This window comes from Mauremys reevesii, linkage group 3 (assembly GCF_016161935.1).
Source record: "Mauremys reevesii isolate NIE-2019 linkage group 3, ASM1616193v1, whole genome shotgun sequence".
Taxonomy (NCBI): domain Eukaryota; kingdom Metazoa; phylum Chordata; order Testudines; family Geoemydidae; genus Mauremys; species Mauremys reevesii.
Genome location: NC_052625.1, coordinates 206959226 through 206987089, shown reverse-complemented (window position 1 = coordinate 206987089; position 27864 = coordinate 206959226). Strand labels below are relative to the sequence as shown.

Below are 27864 nucleotides of genomic sequence, written 5' to 3'. Positions count from 1 at the left end.
TGATTCCAAAGGATTGGCAACAGCGTGATTTATGGGTAAGATCTGATGTGCAGGGGCGGCTCTAGACCCCAGCGCGCCAAGCAGGCGCTTGGGGCGGCCGTTTCCCGGGGGGGGCGGCATTTGGCTCCGGTTGAGCTCCCGCCGGCATGCCTGCGGCAGGTCCACCGGAGCCCGGGACGAGCGGACCTGCCGCAGGCACGACTGCGGCGGGTCCCGTCTTCCCGCGGCTCCGGTTGAGCTCCCGCAGGCATGACTGCGGCAGGTCCGCTTGTCCCGGGCTCCGGTGGACCTGCCGCAGGCCTGCCGGCAGGAGCTCAACCGGAGCCGCGGGAAGAGGGGACCCGCCGCGGGACCGGGGAAGGGCGGCGCAGCGCTCCGCGCTGCTTGGGGCAGCCTACTTTCTAGAGCCGCCCCTGCTGATGTGTATATTGACCTGGGGCTGGGGCTTGCCTTAGAGGTGGAAAAACCCCAGCCTTGGGCTGTAAGTGCCCTGTGTTAAGCAATTTGTCCTGAATTGCACTCTCACTTGGGTCCCGCCAGAACCAGCATCGTTACAGTTCCTCACAGACTTTAAGGCCAGGCGGGACCCTTGGGATCATCTAGTCTGAGCTCCTTCACCTTGCAGGCCAAAGAACCTCACCCATCCCCTCCTGTAATAGACCCATAACCTTCCCGGGCCTTTCTGGCTTGGGGCAAACCAAGCAGTACTTGGTGTTGTCAGAAGTTGATCTCATCAGGTCCCTTGGGCTAGATACCTCAATAATTCCCGGGCTTGAGAAGCTCCTTGTAGAGGTATCAGCTACAACACCTTCCCTGGGCCCTGGTGCCACCCCATCCAGCCTCTCCCTCCGCCCAGTGGTGCTGGGGATGGCTAGCCAATCGATGGCTTGTGCTTGAGGCTGCTGTCCCTTTAAGGCCAGAGAGTCCTGCTGTAACAGTACCTGCCTCTCGAAGGGGGTTAGCAGAACCTTCTCTCCAGCCACTCGGTAGATGGCCCACGTTCTGCTCTCCAGACCTCGGCCGTGCTCCGTTCCTGGGCTGCAGGTACTCGAGCCCAGGGAGCTCAGCTAATATGTGGAATGCAGGCGCAGTGGACTGGGGTTTAAGTTGCAGGGCACCTCAGCTGTCCAAGCCTCAGGTCTTGCGCTCTGTTTTCCACAGCTTGGCTGTGGCCATTCATTATACTAAAGCCTCCTTTAATTATTAGCAACTTCCTCCCCTGCTCCGACACCCCAGCCCCATGACATCTCAGCTCTTGGACGGCGTGCTGGAGAGAGGGGAAATGGGGGTCACAGTTGTTGGTGTCACTAGGCATAAATCTAGGTAACTCGGGAGGATGAACGACCACGAGTGTCGATGAAGTCTTCTTGCTCTAGGCCTGAGTGAACCAAAGTTCTTCCATGTTGTGAACTTTAACCAGCCGAAACTGCTAACAGCCAAAAAGCAAAAATGTGTAACTGTCAGCTTTCTTAGCTCGCAGCTGCAGTACAGCTCGAAACAGCAAAAAGCGGTAGTGGTACGGGGGAAAATGGGGGGGAAAGTCTGCATGCGTCTGTGTCGTAAAGGCCAGAGAGAAACATGCGAATGGGAAGGTTTCTAACAAGCTACAATTTATTGCTTAATGTATCTGCTGCAAGGGGAGGGAGGAAGGGGGAGACAGGGAGAAACAAAGGCCAGTACAGACAACTTGGAATATAAAAAGGGGAACTTGCTTTTATCAGTGCGCTTGATTTGAGATATTGCTTCTCCTAGCGCCTTTTCAAGATCTTCAATAAACTTGCTTTGCTTCTCCACCCTGGTGCGTTAATTAGTGCGACGCACGCCGGGCAACGAACCCCGCTGTTGCCCCCTCGGGCCCTCTGGGCCGGCAACACACATACTCCATGTGGATGGCGCTCCCCTCGGGTCTGTGGCAGATCTCGCCTTCTTTCGCTCTTTGGGTCAAGGGCGTCACTTCCTTCCTGCCCCAGCCCCTTCCTCGGGTCTTGTGTCTGCCAACTTGGAAATGCCAAACTCCATCTTTCCATCACCCCAGGAAAGCCCGGCCCCTTATCTCCTAGGAAGTTTCTCTTCTGAGCCCTGTGCAAACCAAGTGCCCCATGGAGTCCCCTGCTTTCCATCGGCTAGTATAAACATCTCTGGGGCATTTCACCCCACTGCTGCCTCCCTTCGATGTCTAGCACCAGGTCAGCTTCTGAAAACGTAGAGGGTTTGCTGTTCTCCTCCTCCATGGATTGTTGGCTTTTATTCACACATGTGGCCAAAACATCTGTAAGGAAGAGACTTTGGCCATGCATCTGCCAAGGAAGGATTGATTCTTGAACCAGAGGAGGTCAAGTAACAAATCCAGTGAGCTGTTCACACCCTCAGTCTCGTCCAAGCCCCAGGCCCCGCTTTCATCTTGGAATCCGGGGTTAAACGTCACACCCCAAGGAGAGTCTCTTATACGTCAGTCTCTGTGTCCCAGGACAACACGCCATTGTTCTCAGCCACTTTGGCCCATGCTTACAGGCCTGCTGGATGGTAGGGAGATGGTGGAATTTGTGGGCCCTTCTGTTAGTGGGCCTGCTGGCAGGGTGGGATTCAGCAGCATGGGAACCGGCGGGAGTATAAGGGCCCTTCCATCAATCAAACCCTACCCCTGCCCCTTGGCCCCTAAACCCTGCCCCTTGACCCCTTAAGCCCCGACCATCTGTCACTGGAAGTCCCACCCATGGGGGATATTACTTCCGGGGTCGAGGCGGACACATGACTGGAAGCAAGTGTGTCATGTGACCCCTCTAAGAACTCCTCCCACTGCCCTCTACCAATCAGGATGGGCTTTGCACCTGTAGGCTCGCCCTGAGAGGAGATTTGACCAATCAGGGGTGTTCTGGGGCGGGGTGACCTGTCCGGAAGTGGTTCGTGTGACCTCTCTAAGAACTCCTCCCACTGCCCTCTACCAATCGCAATGGGTTTCAGCCACATAGGAGCACCCCGAGAGCAGGTTTGACCAATCGGGGGTGTTCTGGGTTGGGGTGACCCGCCCAGAAGAGGGTCGTGTGACACCTCCAAGAACTCCTCCCAGCGCCCTCTGCCAGTCAGAGTGCAGCACCATCACCCCATAAGTCCCAGCGCCGGGGCAGAAGAGGCCCTCTTTTACCCAGACCGCGTGCTCTGGAGATCATGGAGACATGGACTCCTTCACCACCCCCGTGAGAACTCCAGACTTTGTTTTAGCCCCAAGGCCTTTGGACTTGTGTGGGGAAAGCGCTACATCAGTGAGAGTTGTGACGAGGGCCCTTTGACTCAGCCATTGATGGATACGCCGGAACCCAAAACCCAAACCCTCGTGAGGCACCCCAATGAGTGTGACCGCCTCTCATTGTCCGCTCCCCTCGAGGGGGAAGGCGAACGCAGCTTGGGGGAGTCACTGGAGGACAAGGTGAACGGAAAAGATGTCGCTCAGGTAAATGAATGAATAAGAAGTGATGGTTGATGATGGGGTGTAATGGGTTAGGAACCGTGGGGTTGTGTAAATCTAAAAACAAGCAGTGGGGGGCTTACACTGTTTCTTTTTCTGAAAATCTCTCAACAGCTCGATGTCTCTCTAGAGGCCTTTGAGAACTTACAGATTTGTGTTAGTAAAAGACGGTCCCAGTAACAGTCATGTCTACATCAGCAGCTCTGTTAAAGAAAATATATTACACCCCCAGGGAAGTTGGGAGCTTCGGCGGGTGACCCTTCTTTTTCAAGTGGCCAAAAAGCCTCGTAAAATGCTTACACTTTACACAAACCGGCTCGAATACGTTTTAAAAGAAACAAGACCATTGGGTCAGATGTGGAAGCGCAATGGCAGGCAGATTCGGTGAAGATGCATCGGTTCTCCAAATGCAACATCGGTTTTAAGTCCATCTTAACAGTGATAGACATTCTATCCAAATCTGCCTGGGCCTCAGGCCTAAAAGACCAGACGCGTGGTGAGGTATCCAAGGCCTTTAAAGGTATTTTCAGCAAAGGTCGCATGCCTCAAAAATTACAAACCGATCGGGGGAAAGAATTTTTAAACAAACCTTTAAGCAGATTGTTAAAGCGGCATGGAGTTCACCAGTGTGTTACTAATAAGGAAGTCAAAGCAGGGGTTGTAGGAGGATGTGGAGATATTTTACAGCCCATATCACCTTTTGCTACATTGACGTGTTACCTGAGTTTCTAAAGAGTTACAACCAGAGTTTTCACAGAACTCTACGTACCAGACCCGCTGATGTTAGCCCTTCAAATTCTCTGTAGGTATGGAAAACGGTTTACAGAGATGGTTTTAAAATAAAACCGGTTGTTGCCTCTTTTAGAAAAGGCGACCATGTGAGACTATTTAAAACCAAAGGAGCTTTTCAAAAGGTTATGAACAGACGTTTACCGATGAGATATTCCTTGGGCATGCCTAGCCTTGCTCAACACGTGCTTCAACAAGCCCAGACGTGTATTTTGCAATGATTTTCATAGCCCTATTACCCAATAAAGCCCCCCAGGTGAGGGGATTAAAGACAATTGATGTTTGGGGTTGGTTTTTAAAAAATAAAAATGACCAATTCAGAAAAAAGGACACAGATTATTATTTTTTTAATAAAAATAATCGCTTGTGAGGTCCCCTAAATAATCCCCCAGAGGGGGATTCCAGTCACCCTCCCTTTTCACAAATATCACGAGTCAGTGTCGTGGTACAGGCACCGCTCTTGCAAGCTAGGTGGAGGAATAGCTCAGTGGTTTGAGCATTGGCCTGCTAAACCCAGGATTGTGAGTTCAATCCTTGAGGGGGCCACTTAGGGATCTGGGGCAAAAATTGGTCCTGCTAGTGAAGGCAGGGGGCTGGACTCGATGACCTTTCAAGATCCCTTCCAGTTCTAGGAAATTGGTATATCTCCAATTATTAACCTGTCTAGGAGGTTGTATAGTTATAAGCGGTGGTGAAACAGGCTATGAAGACGTTGGTATTGCCAGAGACAGAGTACTGGTCTTTTGCGAGCTTCCAAGACACACACGCGGTTTCATCGTCGATAAACTCGCAGGATGAAACCTCGTAACTGGGGGAAAACAGGTACTGAAAGAGTATCAGAGGGGCAGCCGTGTTAGTCTGGATCTGTAAAAGCAGCAAAGAGTCCTGTGGCACCTGATAGACTAACAGACATATTGGAGCATGAGCTTTCGTGGGTGAATACCCACTGCACTCCACTTTCAGGTACTGAAAGCGTTCATCAGGGTCTCTCACCATGCAGCTGTTGGGTAGGTTTGTTCTTTGGCCAAATTTACCCCACAGAGAATTTAAAACCAGTTTAGCCATTTGGCGTTTAGGGTTTGTCAGTTGGACCGTGTGCTTGATTGTTTGTTTGAACAGTGTGAATTGAGAGGGCTTTGTTCCAGGTGGGACTTGAGTGGGCCCGACTGCTATAAAAAGGCAGTCTATGTGTCTCTTTGAAGGTTGTGGTCACCTGTATCTGAACTGTTTAATGGATAAATTACTCTGTGCTAATTGCCAGGCTGTTTGGGAGAAGGAGAGTTAAGCCTATTGTTTTCTCAGGCTGAAAGGCTGCTGGAAATGAATAAAACCCTGGGACACAATCCTGCTTCATCTCAGATCTGCTTTGGGTTTCAAGAGGGGGAAACCTTAAGGCACAAGGATTGAGATCCCCAGTCACTGACTGGAGTCACCCTGAATATGGAAATTGGACTATAACCTATGGACTATTTCTAAAAGGACTTTTGGCAACTACAAGCTCATCTCTGCTGTGTCTGAACCTCAAGAGTTGAATTCAAGTCTGTATGTGTCTTGATCTAGTCCCGTTATATAAGGTGTTGGTGAGACCTCATTTGGAGTATTGTGTGCAGTTTTGGTCTCCCATGTTTAAGAAGGATGAATTCAAACTGGAACGGGTACAAAGAAGGGCCACTAGAATGATCCGAGGAATGGAAGGCCTTTCGTATGAAAGGAGACTTGAGGAGCTCGGTTTGTTTTCCTTAACCAAAAGAAGGATAAGAGGAGATATGATTACACTCTTTAAATATATCAGAGGGATAAATACCAGGGAAGGAGAGGAATTATTTCAGCTCAGTGCTAATGTGGACACGAGGACAAACGGATATAAATTGTCAGTCAGGAAATTCAGGCTTGAAATTAGACGAAGGTTTCTAACCATCAGGGGAGTGCAATACTGGAACAGCCTACCGAGGGAAACAGTGGGGGCGAAGGACCTCAATGACTTTAAGATTAAGCTAGATAAGTTTATGGAGGGTATGATAGGATAACGGGCTTAGTCAATAGGTCAATTAAGTGCCACACTGGTAAATAGTACAATGGGTCAATGGTATGATATAACCTTTTCCAGAGGGTTTGGCTGGAGAGTCTTGCCCGCATGCTCGGGGTTCAGCTGACCGCCATATTTGGGGTCGGAAGGAATTTTCCTCCAGGAAGATTGGCAATGGCCCTGGAGGTTTCGCCTTCCTCCGAGGCATGGGGCAGGGGTTGCTTGCTAAGGAGTGGGTGGATCGGCTTATGTGGCCTGCATCTTGCAGGAGGTCAGACTAGATGATCATAATGGTCCCTTCTGATCTTGAATTCTATGATTCTATGATTCTATGATCTTTTAACCAACACTCTTTCTCTTTTTTCTTTTTAAATAAATTTTAGCTTAGTTAATAAGAATTGCCTGTAGCGTGTATTTTGGGTAAGATCTAAGTTATAATTGGACCTGGGTGTGTGGCTGATCCTTTGGGATTGGAAGAACCTTTTCTTTTATATGATGAGATAAGTTTTTCAGGAATCATCAGCATATCTGACAGGTGTGTCTGGATGGAGGCCTAAGGCTGGGCACTTTAAGGGAACTGCGTGGTTTGGACTTCTGAGTAACCAGTGAGGTGCTACAGAAGCTGTTTTGTGCTGGTTGGTAAATCTAAGTATTGGAATAGCCACCAGCATTTGGGGTTTGTCTGCCCAGTTTGGCTTCCAGTTCACCCTGATTGAGTGACCTCAGCTGGCTCCCACGGGCAGCACCGTCACAATGATACATCTGAGAGAAGGGAGCAGAAGGAGACTCCACCAATTGGAAGGCACGAGATGCACAGTCCTAGGGATGGGGGTTCCACAACCACCGCTCCCAAGAGAAGGAGGAGGGTGGTGGTGGTAGTTGGGGACAACCTCCTCAGGGGGAATGAGTCATCTATCTGCCGCCCCGACCGAGAAAACCGAGAGGTCTGCTGCTTGCCAGGGGCTAGGATTCACGATGTGACGGAGAGACTGCCGAGACTCATCAAGCCCTCAGACGCTACCCCTTTCTGCTTCTCCACGTGGGCACCAATGATACTGCCAAGAATGACCTTGAGCAGATCACTGCAGACTACGTGGCTCTGGGAAGAAGGATAAAGGAGTTTGAGGTGCAAGTGGTGTTCTCGTCCATCCTCCCTGTGCTCCATGTCTAGTTGGCAGCCGGTTTCAAGCGGAGTGCCCCAAGGGTCGGTCCTGGGGCCGGTTTTGTTCAATACCTTCATTAATTATCTGGAGGACGGCGTGGACTGCACCCTCAGCAAGTTTGCAGAGGACACTAAACTAGGAGTGGTTGATACACTGGAGGATCTTAGAGGACTGGGCCAAAAGAAACCTGACGAGGTTCAACAAGGACAAGTGCAGAGTCCTGTACTTAGGATGGAAGAATCCCATGCACTGCTACAGACTAGGGACTGAGTGGCTAGGCAGCAGTTCTGCAGAAAAGGACCTAGGGGTTACGGTGGACGAGAAGCTGGATATGAGTCAGCAGTGTGCCCTTGTTGCCAAGAAGGCTAACGGCATTTTGGCCTTTATAAGTAGGGTCTTTCCAGCCCTCCTTTCTTTTAGACCCCCTGAGGATATAGCAGCCACCAGTATTCTGAACAAAGCGTCATATTTTCCCCAAATCTTCATCAGTTTTCTGAATGAAGCATCATACTTTTCCCAAACACTAGACTATGGGGAAGCTGTGACGAGCTTATGGTGTTGGGAGAATGGTTTGTCAGTCCTTGGTTGTTTATTCACAACCCCTAGAGCGCGTGCTCCGGGTTTGTGAATATGGGCATTTTCGCGCACACAGTTTTCTCAGGGCTTGGTGTGGTGGTTGCCGCTGAGGAACTGGAGTTGTGTTTGTGTGGTTGGTTCTCAAAGGCCTTGATAAAGGCATCGTCGAGCTGTTGAGAGATTTTCAGAAAAGAAGCAGTGTAAGCCCCCACTGCTTGTTTTTAGATTTACACAACCCCGCGGTTCCTAACCCATTACACCCCATCATCAACCGTCACTTCTTAATCATTCATTTACCTGAGTGATGTCTTTTCCATTCACCTTGTCCTCCGGTGACTCCCCCGAGCTGTGTTCGCCTTCCTCCTCTAGGGGAGCGGACAATGAGAGGCGGTCACGCTCATTGGGGCCTCACGAGGGTTTGGGTTTCGGGTTCCAGCGTATCCATCAACGGCTGAGTCAAAGGGCCCTCGTCGCAACTGTCGCTGATGTAGCGCTTTTCCCACACAAGTCCAAAGGCTCTCGGGGCTAAAACAAAGTCTGGAGTTCTCACGGGGGTGGTGAAGGAGTCCATGTCTCCATGATTTCTAGAGCACGCGTTCTGGGTAAAAGAGGGCCTCTTCTGCCCCGGCGCTGGGACTTACGGGGTGATGGTACTGCACTCTGACTGGCAGAGGGCACTGGGAGGAGTTCTTAGAGGGGTCACAGGACCCGCTCCTGGAGGGTCACCCCACCCTGGAACACCCCCGATTGGTCAAACCTGCTCTCAGGGCTGTCCTATGCAGCCAAAACCCATCGCGATTGGTAGAGGGCAGTGCGAGGAGTTCTTAGAGGGGTCACACGAACCACTTCTGGATGGGTCACCCCGGCGCGGAACACCCCCTGATTGGTCAAATCTCCCTCAGGGCGGGCCTACGGGGGCGAAACCCATCCTGATTGGTAGAGGGCAGTGGGAGGAGTTCTTAGAGGGGTCATATGACACACTTTGCTTCCGGTCATGTGTCCGCCATGGGTGGGACTTCCAGTGACAGGTGGTTGGGGCTTAAGGGGTCAAGGAGCAGGGTTTGAGGGGTTAAGGGGAGGGGTTAGTGTTTTATTGACGGTAGGGCCCTTATACTACTACCAGACACCCTTGGAGGCCCTTGCCTTCCCAAGGGGTGGCTTTGTAAATTTAGCATCAGGTGTTCTTGAATGAGAGTCCTTGGACATTTGGGACTTGACTTGGTTTTGAAGCTTAGTGCACGTTTTCTTGAGGCACATTAGCATCCGTTTGAGAATTGGAACTTTGCTCCTTGAAGGGGATGGTGTCCTAGCTCTAGAGGCCTTTGGTGACTTTGGGGGAGAACCGTCAGGACTCCCAATTGTTTTCTCCCCAGCTTGCAAAAGCCCTGTTGTACTTGTAGCAATGGACACCATCTTTGGTTGCTTACTGGGAGCCCTTTTCCCCATTCCATCCTCGTCTTTCTCCTGTCTGCTGGAAGGAGCCACACCACTGGCATCTTTTTGTGGTTGGATGATGCTGAAGAGTCTCCTGGAGTCCATCGCTGTGGGATTCCATGGGATCTTCCGGGCAAGTCAGCACCTGCAGAGCCAGCTGGTCTCTTCCGTCGAAGCTCACTGCACTTCTTGCAGACTCTAATTGGCAGCTGATCCCTGAAGAGCTTTGAATTCATAGTTCCATCGAGCCCATGTGGATCCATGGTGGCTCGAAGACCATGCAGCTCAGCAGATGTCTCCTCCTGAGTTTTCTTACCATTCATCTTTCCTGGATATGCCTTGCGGCACTGCTGGCAGACTGAGACCTGGACCGCCAAGGGGCGGGAGCTGCTCAACATTTCCATCAGGTGTTTCAGCTGCAGGTCGTGTGCAGCCTGCCCAGCAATGAGAGAGTCAAGGGTGGATCTTGTTAGCTGCTCAGAGCCTGGGGCCTCTGGGGCAACCTGGTGGCTTTGGGTCCTGGGATGATCTGCCCTGCCCTCACCTGCCTGTGCCCCTGGCCCCAGGCAGAGCCTTCTCCCAAGAGAACCTTCCTCTCCATGTGCAGCTCCAGCTTCTCTTCAGTCCCTTTGGTGCCGCTCACACTGGTAAGGGGCTTTGTCATCTCGCTCCTATAGAGGTGGAGTGTGGCTGTGAGCGTCTTCTCTGCTATTGCCGTCTCTCTCACGAGGGGAGCATCTCTGTGCGACTCTCTCACCATCTTTGGGAACGCCTCCATTTGGATCTCTGAGCATTTCTGAGCAATGTGATCCTGCAGCTTGACCACCACCGTGGGCACAGGCCTGGCCAGGATGGCCTCAGGGGATGCCATGATCCTGTGGGCCTTTTGAGGCAGGGGTCCAGAGGGGCAGACACATGACTCCTGGATCGCCTGTGCACGCTGAGGGCTGGTGTTGGATCTGAGGGGCTCCGGGACCTTTGCTGGAAATCCACATTTGGGCCGATCTGTGTCTAATATCAATTGCTGCTTGGTGTCCCACTCACCCAGCAATGGCTCCCCCGGGATGGGGGTTTGTGGAGCTGGAGGCAGAAGAGCTGTGTGGGGTTTCTGGGGGGTGAGGGGTAAGCCCTGCTCATGCTGGAGTCTCTTTGTCTGCACGTGACAGTCCAGTTCCTCCAGGACTTCACGGCTTAGGAAAGGGACCCGGCTCATGTTGAACTTCACCCTGGGGTCTCTGTCCGGTGGGCACAGAGCAGGGACGTTAGGGATCATCTTGGCCAGCGACTCTGTGTATGGGGTAGGAGCCCCCAGTTGACTCTGCAGATGTTTCTGGCGGATGTTGAAGTCTAAGCCACGGACTGACGTCTGGTCCAGACCCATGGTCTGCTCTCCCCGGACTCGTCTGCTGTGGGCAGGAGGCCTGGGGAGAGGCTGGGCTTGGATGGGATGAGCGGATCCTTCCCAGCCCCCGACAGGCATGATCTCCCCCGTGTGGCGGAGGGGCTCTGAGTGAATCATGGCGGCTTCTCTCAGGGAAAAGCAGCTGGGACTCCGGAGGGCAGAGGTGGTGGATTCCCTAGAGGAGGAGGAGAACTGGCTCGTGGCAGATGTCGACACACTCGGCCTGTGGGAGAGAGCAGACAGGGACAGATGGGACATGGCTCTGCTGAGCTAAGGCAGGGCTCGGGCACAGCCTTCCAGCAGTAGTGCAGTGGGGCAGTGCCTAGGCATGCATTGCACACCACACCCCGACACAAGGACATCAGCTGGGTAACGAAGGACCGAGAGGGGGAGCCGGCACTCATTCTATCTAGAACGCTAACCCCTTCGTCACACGCACATGTGCAGCACCTAGCACAACGGGGCCTTGAGCATGATCGGGGACCTACTGCTATTTTAATAGAAAGATTAGCTAACAACAACTGGTTTGGGGGAGGAAGATGGGAGCGTGTGGGTGTAACCCTCGCCAGAGGGTGTTGTGAAGGCCAAGCCTATAAACTCTAAAAGGAACTAGATAAATTCATCAATGGCTATTAGCTAGGAGGGGTTGCCCTTCCCCTGCCGCAGCCCCTGTCTGGTGCCAGCTTCCTGGCTTATAGGCCCTGCCTAGTCCTGCCCAGCTGAGCCTGCTTGGAATCAGTTCCCTGCTCCCCGGCTCTTCCTGCAGCTGCACCTGGGAGTTCATGGGCCTGCCTGGCCACCTGAGCCCCTTCCAGTGCTGTGTGGGGTGGACACCCCCCCAGGGTGTCATTGGATTGCTGTTTCTTTCAAACGGGGCAGGGGCAGGGGCAGGGTCTAGACAGTCGCCTGCTGGCAGCTATCGCCGTATAGAAGGATTTGATCCTACTCACAACCCCACCGTGCAGTCTCTGCATTTCATTTCTGATCATCCCCCACCTCACTGTCACTGGTCTCTCACCTTGGAAGCTAAAGCCTCGTAGTGGCTTTTTCCCTGTTACTTTAGGATCATGGAGTGTCTGGTTGTCCCTGCTCCCTCCTCTCTACATTCCCTCTCCTCCCCCAACCCCCAGTCTGGTGCCCCCCGCTCAGTTCCCTTACGGTATCAGAACTTCCTCCAGGTGTCTGGCCATGCACTGTACCCTCCTCTCAACCAGCCTGAGGCGCTGAGCCAAGCGGAGCTTCTCCAGGGGCACAGGGCAGCTGTGGAACAGAGAGAGCAGATAGCTGAGTGCAGGCCCTGCCCTCAGGCCCTCTTTTACCCAGAGGGGCGGCACCGAAAGGCTCCCTGTCCCCTTCTCCACTGAGGCAGCCTCCTCCCCTGCAATACCCGGGCCCTGGATGTTCTGGGTTGGGGTTAGCTGGATTGTGAGGTGAGCCTTGTCTAGTGCTGAGGAGGTGAGCGTCTATCCTGCTGGCAGCGTGTGTGTCATGTGCCTTCCACAGAAGCCAATCCACATATAGGATAACAGCCTACTATAGCTGCCAACTAATGCAGCTGCTTCTTCAGCTCTAAGGGGTGCTTTATGCTGCAGAGCTGAAGGTCCAGGGTTCAAATCCTCCTGGGAACCCGTGATGGAGGAAGGGCCATTACACAAGTGCTGCTGGATCCCTTTCACCCTACTCACCGTACCAGAAAGGCCAGCCTTCCTCCTGACTTCTCCACCTCACCTCCCTGGGGTGCACGGGGCTGCTCCCAGAAAACATTTTCTCCCCCTCTTGGGAGGAGGATGATCAGTCCGGTCCGGTCGACACAATCTACCACCCTTCCCCCCCCAGGTTAAATGAGCCGCATGATGCTCGAGGAAGGGAATGACCCCTGTACGAGGCGTGGGGGTGGATTAGAGATGGCAACTTCTGCAGGGTGGGAATGAATTGCAGGAGTCTAAGGAGAAGAGTTGCTTGCCTGGTACCTAGGTCGGGGCAGGGGAGGGATTACTCGGACTGCTGCCCCTGGGTGGGGCTGAATTGCATGACGCGAGAGGAGGGGACTGACCCACTGCAGGTTCATGGAGGGGGGCACTGCTTACCATGTCTCTGGGGATGCACCAGCCTCCAGCTCTTCCTCACAGTGTCCAAAAGCTGCCAGAAGTGAGACATAAAGGAGACATTGAGCTGCTTGGGCCCCCTCTGCTTCCTAGCAGCCTATTGCCCAGTGTTCAGGGGCAGCCTGTGAACGGAGCCCCAGCCAGTGCCTCTGCACGGCTCTGGGCACAACTGTGCCTTCGCAGGAAGAGGGGAGGCAGGTGGGGGAACAGACCCTATTTCTCTGCTTCGCGTGGGGCCTGAGTCTGCCGCCGCAGCTGTGGGGTCAGGGGCTGCTTACCTTTCGGTTTCTGCTTTTTGGCTCTGTGTCTCCTCTTCCTCGGAGAAGCCTGCCACACACAGAGAAAGCAGCAGGGTTAGAAGAGAACTCCTCAATAAACCTGGGAGGACACTGAGCCAGAGGGGATTGCCATGTGGGGCCAGGGGGAAGTGTTTCCTTGTGGGAGAGTGTTGCACTATGAGGCCTCATGGGTCGGCATTGTGCTTTCCTGTGATGCAGCCAATATAGGGCACACAGCACAACCCATAACAGGGCTCACTGGAATAATCCAGGGCTTGGAGAAACAGGGATTGCTGGTACCAGGAGCCTGCAGAGTTTATAAGCATTGAAGGAGAGAGCCTGCAAAGTTCTCTCTCCTGCAGAGCTTATAAAACTCCGCAGGTTTTAGGATTGCAGGATCTGCAACTAACCCCAGACACCGTGCACGGAATTCAGAGCCTGGGGGAGAAATCCGACCTCTGGACAACAGCGTTTCCTAGATACATATTTCGGGAATGCATGATATTGGGGTTTTATCTGCATGCATTTGGGATGGCCATGCTCCTCCTGAGTGGTGAAGCCAGGAATGGGTTATGCAAATCCTCCCAAACAAGTGCTGATATAACCCCTATATCATCCTGAAACCGCAGCTGTTTTACAAATACCAAAATTCTTTATTGATTGAATCCCATGGCAGTTTGTCCATTATTTCCGGCTAACTGGCCTATAAGAAGCCGGGTTAACCTCCCGTAGCTTTTGGAATATTGACAAAACAGGAATCTTTTTATAGATACTGGAGCAGCAATTAGTATTCTCCATGCTGAGGATCCTAGATCCTCTCCTCTATCATCAGGATGTACCAAGACACTTGCAACTTTTGCAAGTAATCAGGTTGTTACCACACTTTCTACACCCCTTGAAGTACAAATAGGTCACCTAAGAAAGAATCATACCTTTGCATTGATGAAATTAGCAGACCCAAAGAATTGTCTATTGGGAACTGAGTTCTTATACAAACAGGGATGTGTTCTTGATTTGTATAACCAATTATTGTGTCTTTCAGTAGAACAGGCAAAGGATGACTCTCCAGTAGTCATACCTGCGTGTGGCATGGTCTCTCCCGTGGAGGACTCTGAACCTGAGGAGTATGATTTAAACAAAATAGTGGCTAAACATGCAGACCAACCTGAGTTACAGGCATTACTTTACAAGCATGCAGATGCTTTTGCTAAACACAAACATGATTGTGGATGCATGGCCGTCACTATTGTTGTCGAAGGAGGAGAAATTTCAGCCCCAAAACAGTAGCCTTACCCAGAACAAGCAAATCCGTACATAGAAAAGACTATCAAGGCTTTGCTGACTCAGGGAGTACTGCGTAAATGTACTTCCACTGCAAATTCACCTCTTTGGCCTGTCAAGAAACCTGATGGTTCGTGGCGTCTCACAATAGATTACAGACGCCTAAACCAGGTCACACCAACTTGTGCCCCCACAGTGGCCAAAATGCCAGATCTAATCAAATCCTTTGATCCAGAGGCTGTATGGTTTACTGTATTAGACATCAGTAATAGCTTTTGGACATTGCCATTGGCACACATTTCACAGTACCGCTTTGCATTTAGTTTTCAGGGAGTGCAATATTTTTGATAAATATCTTTTTGATAAATTTAAGTATGTAATAGGCTTTATAGATTTATAGATTTGCACTAGCTGAAATGCAGGTCAGACATCCAGGTCAGACATCCTGTGTGACGCTGAAGGCAACCTTTGGGGACCCTTACTCAGAAAAGTAATAATAAGACAAATACCTACGTAAATGTCTGGAGACCTTTAGCTGAGCCAATAGCAGTAAAGGGTGGAAAATGGGGATTTTTGCCCACAAATCTAACAAGTACACCACAAATGCATACATCTCTGTCACTCATACGCACACATATATTAGCCTATGAGGCAGGTGTACCCTAACATTTCCGTGGGGGAAAGACGAAATTTGGGCATAGGAGGAAGGATTTCCGAATAATGCTCTATAAAAGGTGAAACAAATCACCATTAGGCAGGCGATACACCCATCTAGCTGTTCCTGTCTATCCATCGCCTCAACCCTATCTACGTATCGGTGCCGAGATGCCATTTGTCAAAGGAATGGAAGTACTCTAAGTCCTAAGAGTACCGAGCACCCTGAGTTCAGAGCGCATCACTCTGCTCAGCTCTGGGTCCTTTCTGTAGGACAAGTTTTCTCAACCCAGGCCCAGACTGAGTGTGCTTCTTTCGGTGAGCAAGGACTTCTCCCGTGGCTCAAAATCTTCCTTTGAAGAGCTTCTTACCCAGACCCAGCTGTCATCAGGGCCCATCCCTTTGGGGTGTGGAAGCTACTTTTCCTGCATTCCAAAGCACTTTCACCTCCCCTTACGGGGGCAGTGGGGAAGGGTGGGGCACCCTGCCATGAGTTGAAATAGGAGGGTCCAAAATGATGAAAGGCCTGGGAAGGCTCCTGTATCCAGAGAGAGATTGAAAAGACTGGGACTATTTCAAGAGGGAACATGCTAGAGGTGTAAAATCAGTCATAGATTCATAGATTCATAGCATTTAAGGCTAGACGCAATCATCACATCATCTAGTCTGACCTCCTGTATAACACAGGCCAGAAAATGTCATCCTGTATTGAGTCCAATAACTTGTGTTTGACTAAATGAATGCTTTAGAGAAGGCAGTCCCTATTCACCCTAGAGTACTGCAGGAACTCGCATATGAAATTGCAGAACTACTAACTGTGGTATTTAACCTATTGCTTAGTAATGCTGATTTTTCAAAAAGGTTCCAGAGGCAATCCTGGCAATTACAGGCCAGTGAGCCTAATTTCAGTACCAGGCAAATTGGTTGAAACTATAGTAAAGAACAGAAGGATCAGATACATCGATGAACACGATTTGTTGGGGAAGAGTCAACATGGCTTTTGAAAAGGGAAATCGTGCCTCACTGATCTACTAGAATTCTTGGAGGGGGTTGTGACGGGTTGGACCCCCATTCCGGGGTGCCACCTGATGTACTGGGGTCCCACTGAGCCCATCTGGTCCACCAGCCTGGGCTCCCTCACCCTGTCCTGCTGCACACACACACTGGCAGGGACACACCCAGCTGTAGAATCACACCGAGTCTGCAATCAGCTCTGTTTGACAAGGGCGATCCAGTGGAGATCGTGTACCTGAACTTTCAGAAAGCCTTTAACAAGATCCTTCCCCAAAGGTTCTTAAGCAAAATAAGTTGTCATGGGATAAGAGGGAAGGTCTTCACATGGACCAGTAACTGGTTTAAAGATAGGAAATCAAAGGTAGGAATAAATTGTGAGCTTATGAAGAGAGATAAATAGCAAGGTCCCCCAAGGATCTGTACTGGGACCAGAGTTGTTCAACGTATGCATAAATGATCTAGAAAAGGGGGGAAACAGTGAAGTGGCCAGATTTGCAGATGATACAAAACTAAAGATCGTGAAATCCAAAGCTGAATAGGCCCTCCTTGTTCCCAGATGTCTAACTCTGTGTTGGGCTGTGTGAAAACGCATTTTGTTTGAATGGGCCCCATTTGCCAAACCAACTCTTCGGAACTCTCTGTATGACTGCCCTGTCCTCATCGTTATTTACCATTCTGCCAATCTTTGTGTCATCAGCACATTTTTTATCAGCAGCAATTTTGTATTTACTTCCAAGTCATTGAAAAAATGTTGAATAGCCTCAAACCTAGTACTGATCCCTGCAGAGCCCCATTAGAAAAACCCACATTCGAGGAGCCCTTTGACAATTACTTTTTAAGATCTGTCAGTTAGCCATTAGCCTGCTCTCAATCCCTTTAACCTGTGCTCCAATGATATTGTAGAGTGCTGATTTTTAATCCAAATCTCCTGCGGGACTTGTGTGCTTAAACAGGGGAATCTCAAGTTGGAGCAGAGAGGTTATTTTACCTCTGTCTTTGGCACTGGTGCAACCAGTGCTGGAATCCTGTGTCCAGTTCTGGTGTCTAACATTCAGGAAGGATGTTGATAAATTGCAGAGGGTTCAGAGAAGAGCCATAAGAATGATTAAAGGATTAGAAAACATGCCTTGTAGTGATAGACTTTAGGAGCTCAGTCAATGTCGCTTAAAGAGGTTAAGGGTGGTTTGAGGAAAAGTCTATAAATACCTACCCGGGGAAGAAACAATTACAAATGGGCTCTTCAATCTAGCAGAGAAAGGTCTAACATGGTCCAATGGCTGGAAGTTGAAACTAGACAAATTCAGACTGGAAAGAAGGCGTCCATTTTTAACAGGGGGAGGAATTAACCATTGGAACAATTGACCAAGGTCATGGTGGATTGATTCTCCATCACTGGCAATTTTTAAAATCAAGATTGGACATTTTAATAAAAGGTATGCACTAGGCATGATTGTGGGGAAGTTCTTTGGCCTGCGTTAGACAGGAGGGTCAGACTAGAAGATCCAATGGGCCCATCTTGCCTTGGAATCTATGAAAAACACCTTACACAAGTCTAAGTTTGTCACATCTATGTTTGACATGGCCCATTTTCCATAAAACATTGTTAACCTGCTTTAAATATATTCCCGTCCTTTAATTCTTTATTGATTGATTCCCATATCAGTTTGATCCGAGCCTGCTGATTGAAAAATACTTATGTTTGGTTCCTGCATTCAGCTGGCATCAATCCAGCCTTTCCATCTCTCTAGGAGTCTCACTTACCTCAGATCTGGCGAGCCTCAGCACAGCATAAAAGACTACAAAGAGCAGACAGAGGAGGAGTGAACTCATTTCCCCGGGCTCAGGCACTAAGACACTCTCAACACAGGCACTCTCAAAACAGCACCAAGTACCCAGGCTACACCTGAGGGCAGGTTGCTGCTCTGGCATCAGGCAGGCGCTGATGTCATCTCTAGGTCACAATGGGGCTGCCCTCCTGCAATCTCCCTCTAGTCTGTGAGGTGTCAATGCTGTACTGAGATCAGGAGATGGGCTGGGGCAGCCGCCCAAGTGGGCTGAGCTCAGAATAAGGCAGGAGAGTGGGCATCAGGTTTCCCAGGAAAACCCTGGGTCTTTTCCGAGCTCTAGGACTCTCCAGCCCTTAGGCAAGGGACATTTTTTCCCTACTTGTGGGAACTCCTAAAACCCTTGTGACTGAGGCAGAATCTCCCAGCCTGAAGTGAGAAGCAGCCCTGAAGTGATTCTCTAGTGCTACCAGTGCAGAAAAACGTTCATGGTATCGCCAGCCCAAGCATTCCAACACCATGAGCTGGGCCCCACCAAAATCATGAGATTGGCTTCAAAATAATGAGATCTTCAAAAAACATTCATCTGGGGAACTCTTCATTTGCATTCTGGTGTCTGAGCCACTAGGGAGCATTCAATTCATGTTCTCCAGCTTCTCTTTGCAACCACGAGGGCTTAAAATTGGCTAACAAATAAAATAAAATAAAATAAAATACAATAAAATAAAGAGCAGAGATTCTCAGATAAATCACTTGACTCCAGCAGTGGGCGCTTTAAGAAAAGCACCCTATATCATAAGATAATAAAGAGCCCTACCTCTTATCTAACATGTTCAATCAGTAGATCTCAAAGCACGTTACAAAGGAGGTCTGTAGCATTAGCCCCCTTTTCGAGATGGGAAATTGAGGCACAGAGAAGAGTAGTGACTTGCCTAAGGTCACCCAGGAAGACAATAGCAGAGCCAGGACTAGCACTTAAGTCTCCTGAGTTCCATCTAGTGCTCTGTCCACTAGGCCACAGTGCATCTGAAGTAAGGGGTCATAGTCAATACATTCCTGTGGTGGTGATTTTGGGCTCTTCCAATACCATTGTTATTGAAGTTCCACATTTTGACCTGTGGTCTGTGCTGGTACAGGGGCATCCTTGTTAAAATGAGTTTCTCACAGCAGGTTGCATCTGAGTTCTTGTTAGGCCTGAACACAAGTTAAGTGGACCATGTCTCCGATGTCCCCATGGGAAAGTTTAAAAGCCACTGAAGGCCTTGCAGTGCACTGACATACTGGGATTTTCAGAAAGCCTTTGACAAGGTCCCTCAGCAAAGGCTCTTAAGCAAAGGAAGCTGTACTGGGATCACAGGAAGGGTCCTCTCATGGATCAGTAACTGGCTGAACCATAGGAAACAAAGCGTAGGAATACTGCATGCAGATGTGGTCTCCCCATCTCAAAAACGATATCTTGGAATTGGAAAAGGTTCAGAAAAGGGCAACAAAAATGATTAGGGGTGTGGAACAGCTTGCATAGGAGGAGAGATTAATAAGACTGGGACTTTTCATCTTAGAAAAGACAACTACAGGGGATATGATAGAGGTCTACAAAATCATGATTGGTGTGGAAAAAGTAAATAAGGAAGTGTTATTTACTCCTTCTCAGAACAGAAGAACTAGGGGTCACCACATGAAATGAATAGGCAGCAGGTCGAAAAGAAACAAAAGGAAGTATTTCTTCACACAATGCACAGTCAACTCCTTGCCAAAGAACGTTGGGAAGGCCTAGACTATAAGAGGATTCAAAAAAGAACTAGATAATTTCATGAAAGATAGGTCCATCAATGGCTATTAGCCAAGATGGGCAGGGATGCCCCACCATGCTCTGAGGGTCTCTAGGTTCTGTTTACCAGAAATTGGAAATGGATGACAGGGGATGGATCACTTGATGATTCCCTGTTCTGGTCATTCCCTCTGAAACACCTGGCATTGGCCACTGTCGGAAGACCGGATACTGGGCTAGATGGACGTTTGGTCTGACCCAGTGTGGCCATTCTTATGTTACAGCTGTTCAGCCTCCTTGATACCTGTGATGTCATAATCCTGCTCAGTTCTCCACTCTTCCATGGAGTCTGGATGGAAAGACAGGGTAGATGTCACCTAGTGAGCTGGGCCTGTGAGAGCAACCGGTGTTCAGGCAGAGCGGGGCTCCTGGGAGAGCAGAGTCAGGGCTCCGTTAAAGAGACGGAGACAAGGGTCTGGCCTGAGTGTAACCCACCAAACTCTGATTCCACCCGCACCCGAAATAATTCCATTGTATTGCAGGGACAGGGAGCAGGTTCAGTCTGTTCTGACAGCGGAACTCCCACCTGTGGAGACCACCACAAACATGCAAATTGGGACAGCTGGGGATGCCAGTAGCCCGAGTTGCTCCGATGTGGAGGAAAGACACCACAGTGTAGTAAAGCTGCTGAGACTAAACAAAAAAAATCCTTCTGTTGATAAGACGACAATCTGTGGGTTAACTAAGACGCCTCATAAATCGAAACATGCTCTTATCATTACAGCAATACAGCCCATACCAGTCAAAGAAAAATAACAGTATCTAACATACAGATTTCTTCAGTACTGAAAGGTACACGGGCCGCTAATCCTATGCATTGAAAGCGTGCGCTGCTTATTTGGCATTTATGTCCTCACACCCTCCTGAGCTGACCAAGCAGCAAGCACCCTGTTCTTTGAATGGGCTGGGATCCTTCTCCTGGCAGTTATCTGCTTGCTGCAGGTAGCCAAAGCAGGCCTGCGAACATCTCCCACAGTATTCTTGCCAGCAAGTTAAAGAAGTCTGGGCTGGATGAATGGACGGTAAGGTGGATAGAAAACTGGCTAGATGGTCGGGCTCAACGGGTAGTGATCAATGGTTCCATGTCTAGCTGGCAGCCGGTATCAAGTGGAGTGCCCCAAGGGTCAGTGCTGGGGCCGGTTTTATTCAGTATCTTCATTAACGATCTGGAGGATGGTGTGGACTGCACCCTCAGCAAGTTTGCAGATGACACTAAACTGGGAGGAGTGGTTGATACGCTGGAGGGTAGGGATAGGATACAGAGGGACCTAGACAAATTAGAGGATTGGGCCAAAAGAAATATGATGAGGTTCAACAAGGACAAGTGCAGAGTCCTGCACTTAGGACGGAAGAATCCCATGCACTGCTACAGACTAGGGACCGATGGCTGGGCAGCAGTTCTGCAGAAAAGGATCTAGGGGTTACGGCGGACGAAAAGCTGAATATGAGTCAACAGTGTGCCCTTGTTGCCAAGAAGGCTAATGGCATTTTGGGTTGTATAAGTAGGGGCATTTCCAGCAGATCGAGGGATGTGATCGTTCCTCTCTACTCAGCACTGGTGAGGCCTCATTTGGAGTACTGTGTCCAGTTTTGGGCCCCACATTACAAGAAGGATGTGGATAAATTGGAGAGAGTCCAGCGGAGGTTTTTAAGGTCAGGCTTGACAAAGCCCTGGCTGGGATGATTTAGTTGGGTTTGGTCCTGCTTTGAGCAGGGGGTTGGACTAGATGACCTCCTGAGGTCCCTTCCAACCCTGAGATTCTATGATTCTATGACTCAAAGTAAGAAAAATGCTGCTGGAGAATATAGGAGAGTTTGAGTGAAAGATATTGACTTGGTCTATTTTGACCTGTGATGGTGACATTTTGATTTTTAACAGCTATAAAGCTTTCGCGTTTGGAACCTCAATGTCTGCCATTCAATAATTGTCTGAACCCCCCATTGTCTGACCCCCACCCCTATAATTCCCTGCAAGTGTGAACATTTAAATAGATAAAAATGGGGGGAAATGCTCTAAAATAAACATCAATATTATTCATCAAAATTATATAAAAAAATGGAATTCTCTCCTGCTTTCTGGGGAAAAAATCAGGGTCTTTAGCTGAAAAGTATGAGCAGAAGCAGTTGTGTGCAGCAGTTGTGTGGGTGTTTGAATGAGTGCTGATCCAGCCGGAGAAGATTTGATGTAGAGTGGGATTTCTTGGGCACACAGAGAAAATCCCCATCGCCCTGGGGTGTGGAATATTTTTCCTGCTAATGTGTCACTTCCATCGCCTTTCCTTCCTGGCAGAGCTGGGGGAGTGGTGGATAATTGTTAGCCAAATATGTTGTTGGAAAACAATAGCGGATAAGTTATTTAACGACCACATTTGCAAATTATTCAGCGAGCTCGGTAAGCTGGTGGATAATGGAGAGAAAAAATTCTGGAGTTAATGATCCAAAAAGATCAGAAGCCGTGCTGAAGGAATGAGCTGAGGAGCATTGTCCGGCCAGCATGTCTGTGGGTTTGTCCGCATCAGAAATGGAGCTGTATTGAACAGCCATTGGCCAGGTACTGCTGGTCTGACCAGAGCCAGCCCCTGCATAGATAGAATCTCCCTCTGGAAGAGGCCAATCCCAGCGTCCGCACCGGGTGTGGAATTTGGTTTACTTTGTAGTGTACTCGTTCTGAACACCCAGGGCCAGGTTTTTTAAGGTATTTAGGTGCTAACGCTGATTTCAATGGGAGTTAGGCACCTAAATACCTTTCAAAACCTAACCATGGTCTATGGATAGCACTTTTCATCCCCAGGTCTCCAAGTGCTTTACAAAGGGGGACCAGGGCCATCCGCCCCCTTTTAACAACAGAGAGACTAACAGGCAAGGGGTAAAAATGTCAAGAATAAGTGCCCCCCTCCCGGAGGGGGGCCTAAATCCCATTGGCACAGAGCTTGGGCACCTAAATCAGTTAGGTGCTTTTGAAAATGTTCCCCTGGGAGTTTAGGTGACTGGGCCAAGACAACACAGCACGTCAGTAGCAGAGCCTAGACCCAGGTCGCTTGAGGGCACATGTCTGCGGCTGCCCAGCCTGCCTTGTGTAGCGTGTGTGTGTGTGTCTGTGAGAGAGAGACAGGCAGCCAGGGCCTGCAGGTCCCCCTTCCTGGGGACCCCACAAGTCTGCCTGACACACCCGCCAGGCGCTGGCAGGACGCTGTACTCTGGGCACAGCCGGCAATGGAAAGCTCAGCACAGCATTTCTCGTCAGTGGCAGGGACTGTGCCCCCTTCCGGACCGTCAGTGGGGGGGCTGGTTGCTGGCGCCCAGCACTAAAAGGGGAGGGGTCGATGGGAAATCAGGAGCCTGAGACTGACAGTCCCCAGGGGCAATGGGGAGAGGCCAATGCTCCAGGTCATCCTGATTGACAGGGCGGGCAGCTAATCAGGGAGTGGGGCGGGCAGGGGGGGTCCCGTGTGAGCTGGAATTGCCTGGGTCAGAGGAGTGGGGCCGAGCTAAGGAGAGAGCGGGGGCCCAGGCTGAGCCGCTGGGAGCAGAGCTGCAGCCCCAGAGCCAGGGGGCCAGGGAAGCAGCCCAGGGAGCAGCAGCAGCAGCCGTGCTGAGGCAGAGTGGAGCTGGGGCCAGAGCCGGAGCCGGAGCCGGGGCTGGAGCCAGGGCCAGGGCTGGGGCCGGAGCCGGAGCTGGAGCTGGAGCCGGGGCTGGAGCCAGGGCCAGGGCTGGGGCCGGAGCCGGAGCTGGAGCCGGGGCTGGAGCCAGGGCCAGGGCTGGGGCCGGAGCCGGAGCCGGAGCCAGGGCTGGAGCCAGGGCCAGGGCTGGGGCCTGTGACGGACGGGGGAGAGGAGCTAGGGCCAGGGCTGGGGCCGGTGCTGGAGCTGGAGCCGGGGCTGGAGCCAGGGCCAGGGCTGGGGCCGGAGCCGGAGCTGGAGCCAGAGCTGGAGCCGGGGCCAGAGCTGGAGCCAGGGCTGGAGCTGGAGCCGTCCGGAGCTGGGTGTGGTGAGCAGCTGGGGAGAGCGAGGGGGGGCTGTGGGCCCAGCACAGGGAGACGCCCCAGCCAAGGGGCTCTGCAGGCCAGACTGGGGGGGATCGTAACCCTGACAGGGCGGGGGGACCCTGGGGGAAGGGTCCTGCCACCCAGAGCCTGAGAGCGTGTGGCCACCCCCAGAGCAAGTGTCCGACCCACAGCATCCCTGCAGCACAGCCAGGGCCTGGGCAGGGGCCTGGGACCTACACGGAGCAGGCTGGGAAGTGCCCTGACATCCCAGAGACACTGGTGGTGATGGTCCCTGCCACAGAGCAGCGGGACGTGTTTTCCTTTAACCTTTCCCATTTTTCCTTCTTTTTTTTAATTAATTGTTAATTAAATAACGTGTATTTGCTTTAAATTGTATGATGTGATCAGTGGGTCAGGGAGGTGCCCAGTGCAGAGAGGGCACCCCGGAGTGGGGACACCCTCGCCCCTGTCCCCGGTGACCACAGCAGGGTGGGGGGTCGAGCCCCCCAGGAATCCTGGGCCCAGCCTTGTGGAGGTCACGAGGACTCTGCCAGACAGCAGAGTGGCAGGGGAGTCCTCGAGGGCAGGGAGGCCTCTGGGTACAGGGAGTGGGAGCGAGGACTCCGATCCTTTCGCTAGCCCATTTCACCAGGGTCGTGCAGAAGCCAGGAAAGTTCCCCACAATAGCGGGACCATCCCCCGCTTACAACAAGTTTAGGTCGCAATTGTCCACTTTTTCTGGGTACTAGACCTGCATGTGGGGGCATCATTTCACCGAGGCTCTTTTTAATGTACATTCAGGCCCCCGGGGGGGGGCAGAGCCTTGGGGAGAAGGGGCAGGATGGAGGCACAGCCTTGGGGAGAAGGGATGAGGTGAGGGCAGGGGCTCAGGGAGTAGGGGCGGGCTGGGGGCAGCAGATTGGGGAGAAGGGGCGGGGTTAGGGCCTGAGAGATAAGGGGTTATGTGGGGGCAGGGCTGTTGGTGTCATTAGGCATGACTCTAGGTAACTCAGGAGGGTGGAAAACCACAGTGTCAGTGAAGCCTTTCTGTAGTAGGCCTGAATGAACTAAAGTCACTCCATGTCTGACCAAAGCGCTTCCATGTTTGAACTTTAATCGACCTAACAGGCCAGCAACAGAGAATGGTTATCAGTTGCAACACCTGTACCAGAAGGTAATAATGAGGCCTGCAATAATGAGGCCTGCTTGCTCCTGGCTAAGGGGCAAAATAACAGATCAAAGAAAGTAAGACAAGATAACAGTTCACAGAAGAGTTACTAATGAGCTAGATTGGTTTTTGCCAAGTATGACTTAACTGCTTAATGTAATTGCTACTGCAAAGTGTATTTGCTGCATGGGAATGAAAGGTGGGGAGAGAGGGGAAGTGGGGGGGGATAGAAGAGGCTTAGTTAAAGTGATGTATAAAAAAGAGAAAAGCTGCTTGTAGCTGGGTGCTTGATTTGAGACGTGTCTGTCTCCTGGCACCGCTTTGAGATCTCAAATAAACTTTGTCTGCTTCTCCACCTTGGTGTGTTTATTGGAGCGAAGCACACCGGGCAACGAACCGCTGTTGCTGCCTCGGGCACTCTGTGCTGGCAACATATCTACCGAAAGTGGCCAATGCCAGGTGCCCCAGAGGGAGTGAACCTAACAGGCAATGATCAGTGATCTCTCTCCTGCCATCCATCTCCACCCTCTGACAAACAGAGGCTAGAGACACATAGGAACATAAGAACATAAGAAAGGCTGTACCGGGTCAGACCAAAGGTCCATCTAGCCCAGTATCTGTCTACCGACAGTGGCCAATGCCAGGTGCCCCTGAGGGAGTGAACCTAACAGGCAATGATCAAGTGATCTCTCTCCTGCCGTCCATCTCCATCCTCTGACGAACAGAGGCTAGGGACACCATTCTTACCCATCCTGGCTAATAGCCATTTATGAACTTAGCCACCATGAATTTATCCAGTCCCCTTTTAAACATTGTTATAGTCCTAGCCTTCACAACCTCCTCAGGTAAGGAGTTCCACAAGTTGACTGTGCGCTGCGTGAAGAAGAACTTCCTTTTATTTGTTTTAAACCTGCTGCCTATTAATTTCATTTGGTGACCCCTAGTTCTTGTATTATGGGAATAAGTAAATAACTTTTCCTTATCCACTTTCTCAACATCACTCATGATTTTATATACCTCTATCATGTCCCCCCTTAGTCTTCTCTTTTCCAAACTGAAGAGTCCTAGCCTCTTTAATCTTTCCTCATATGGGACCCTCTCTAAACCCCTAATCATTTTAGTTGCTCTTTTCTGAACCTTTTCTAGTGCTAGAATATCTTTTCGAGGTGAGGAGACCACATCTGTACACAGTATTCGAGATGTGGGCGTACCATGGATTTATATAAGGGCAATAATATATTCTCAGTCTTATTCTCTATCCCCTTTTTAATGATTCCTAACATCCTGTTTGCTTTTTTGACCGCCTCTGCACACTGCGTGGACATCTTCAGAGAACTATCCACGATGACTCCAAGATCTTTTTCCTGACTCGTAGCTAAATTAGCCCCATCATGTTGTATGTATAGTTGGGGTTATTTTTTCCAATGTGCATTACTTTACATTTATCCACATTAAATTTCATTTGCCATTTTGTTGCCCAATCACTTAGTTTTGTGAGATCTTTTTGAAGTTCTTCACAATCTGCTTTGGTCTTAACTATCTTGAGTAGTTTAGTATCATCTGCAAACTTTGCCACCTCACTGTTTACCCCTTTCTCCAGATCATTTATGAATAAATTGAATAGGATTGGTCCTAGGACTGACCCTTGGGGAACACCACTAGTTACCCCTCTCCATTCTGAGAATTTACCATTAATTTCTACCCTTTGTTCCCTGTCCTTTAACCAGTTCTCAATCCATGAAAGGACCTTTCCTTTTATCCCATGTGTGACGTTATTGATATAAATGGGAACCATATAGAACATGGGTTGCAACCAAGGTCCTGTGGTAGCACCAAATCCTAAGTAAAGGGGGTCATATAGGGTGTCTAAGACCAGGTTCTGGGTTGCTGGTTATGATTATGCTGTCTGTATGTCTGTGTATCATTTTGTAGTTTAAGTATAAGTATTGGCTCTATACTGTCTGTATTTTGTATTAGGCTCTGCCTCTGGGAAGTGTCCCAGACAAAGCTGATGTTAGCCCGGCATAGCTGGCTTGATGGCCCATTAAAGGGCCATCGGCTACCTAATTGACCCATGGAGAGAAGGCAGACACGCCTTGTGACTCAGCAAAGTATGCAGAAACTTGTTCATGTGACTGAAAACTCCATATTATTTTTGCTGTAAGTTTCCACCGTGAGGACAAAGGGATTCTTACACCTGGAAAAGTCTATATAAGGCTGATGCATCATCTCCATCTGGTCTTCAATCCTGCTTCTGACCTCTGGAAGGACTTTGCTACAAACTGAAGCTCTACTCAAGGGACTGACTGACCCATCCCAGCGGGGAATGTATTCCAGAGACTCAAATTGAACCTGCAGTTTACTCCATCACTGCTGCAAGCCTGAACTAAGAACTTTGCCATTACTGTATGTAATTGATTCCATTTAACCAATTCTAGCTCTCATCTCTACCTTTTTCCCTTTGGAAATAAACCTTTAGATTTTAGATTTTAAAGGATTGGCAACGGCGTGATTTGTGGGTAAGATCTGATGTGTATATTGACCTGGGTCTGGGGCTTGGTCCTTTGGGATTGAGGGAACCTTTTTCTTTTATTGGGGTGTTGGTTTTCATAACCATTTATCCCCAGGACGAGTGCACTGGTGGTGATACTGGGAGACTGGAGTGTCTAAGGAAATTGCTCGTGTGACTTGTGGTTAGCCAGTGGGGTGAGACCGAAGTCCCTTTTGTCTGGCTGGTTTGGTTTGCCTTAGAGGTGGAAAAACCCCAGCCTAGGGCTGTTACTGCCCTGTTTGAGCAATTGGTCCTGATTTGGCACTCTCAGTTGCGTCCCGCCAGAATCGCTCCATCACAGTGGCGTAGTCGTGCTTGGATCCACAGAACCAGGTCAATTAAGCTTTGGGTCAGAACCCCACG

At 50.3% G+C, this 27864-nt stretch overlaps 1 protein-coding gene across 1 annotated transcript in view; it reads right to left on the bottom strand.

Annotated features, from left to right (window-relative positions):
* Positions 1–8915: 8915 nt before the first annotated feature.
* LOC120401205 overlaps positions 8916–27864 on the bottom strand; it is an 86327-nt gene continuing 67378 nt past the window's right edge. The window contains exons 7-12 of the mRNA XM_039530857.1: positions 13237–13285; positions 12012–12113; positions 10926–11076; positions 10209–10334; positions 9768–9885; positions 8916–8926 (exon numbers count right to left, since the gene is read on the bottom strand). Of these exons, the coding sequence (XP_039386791.1) occupies positions 8916–8926; positions 9768–9885; positions 10209–10334; positions 10926–11076; positions 12012–12113; positions 13237–13285 (557 nt within the window). The remainder of the gene's footprint in view (positions 8927–9767; positions 9886–10208; positions 10335–10925; positions 11077–12011; positions 12114–13236; positions 13286–27864) is intronic.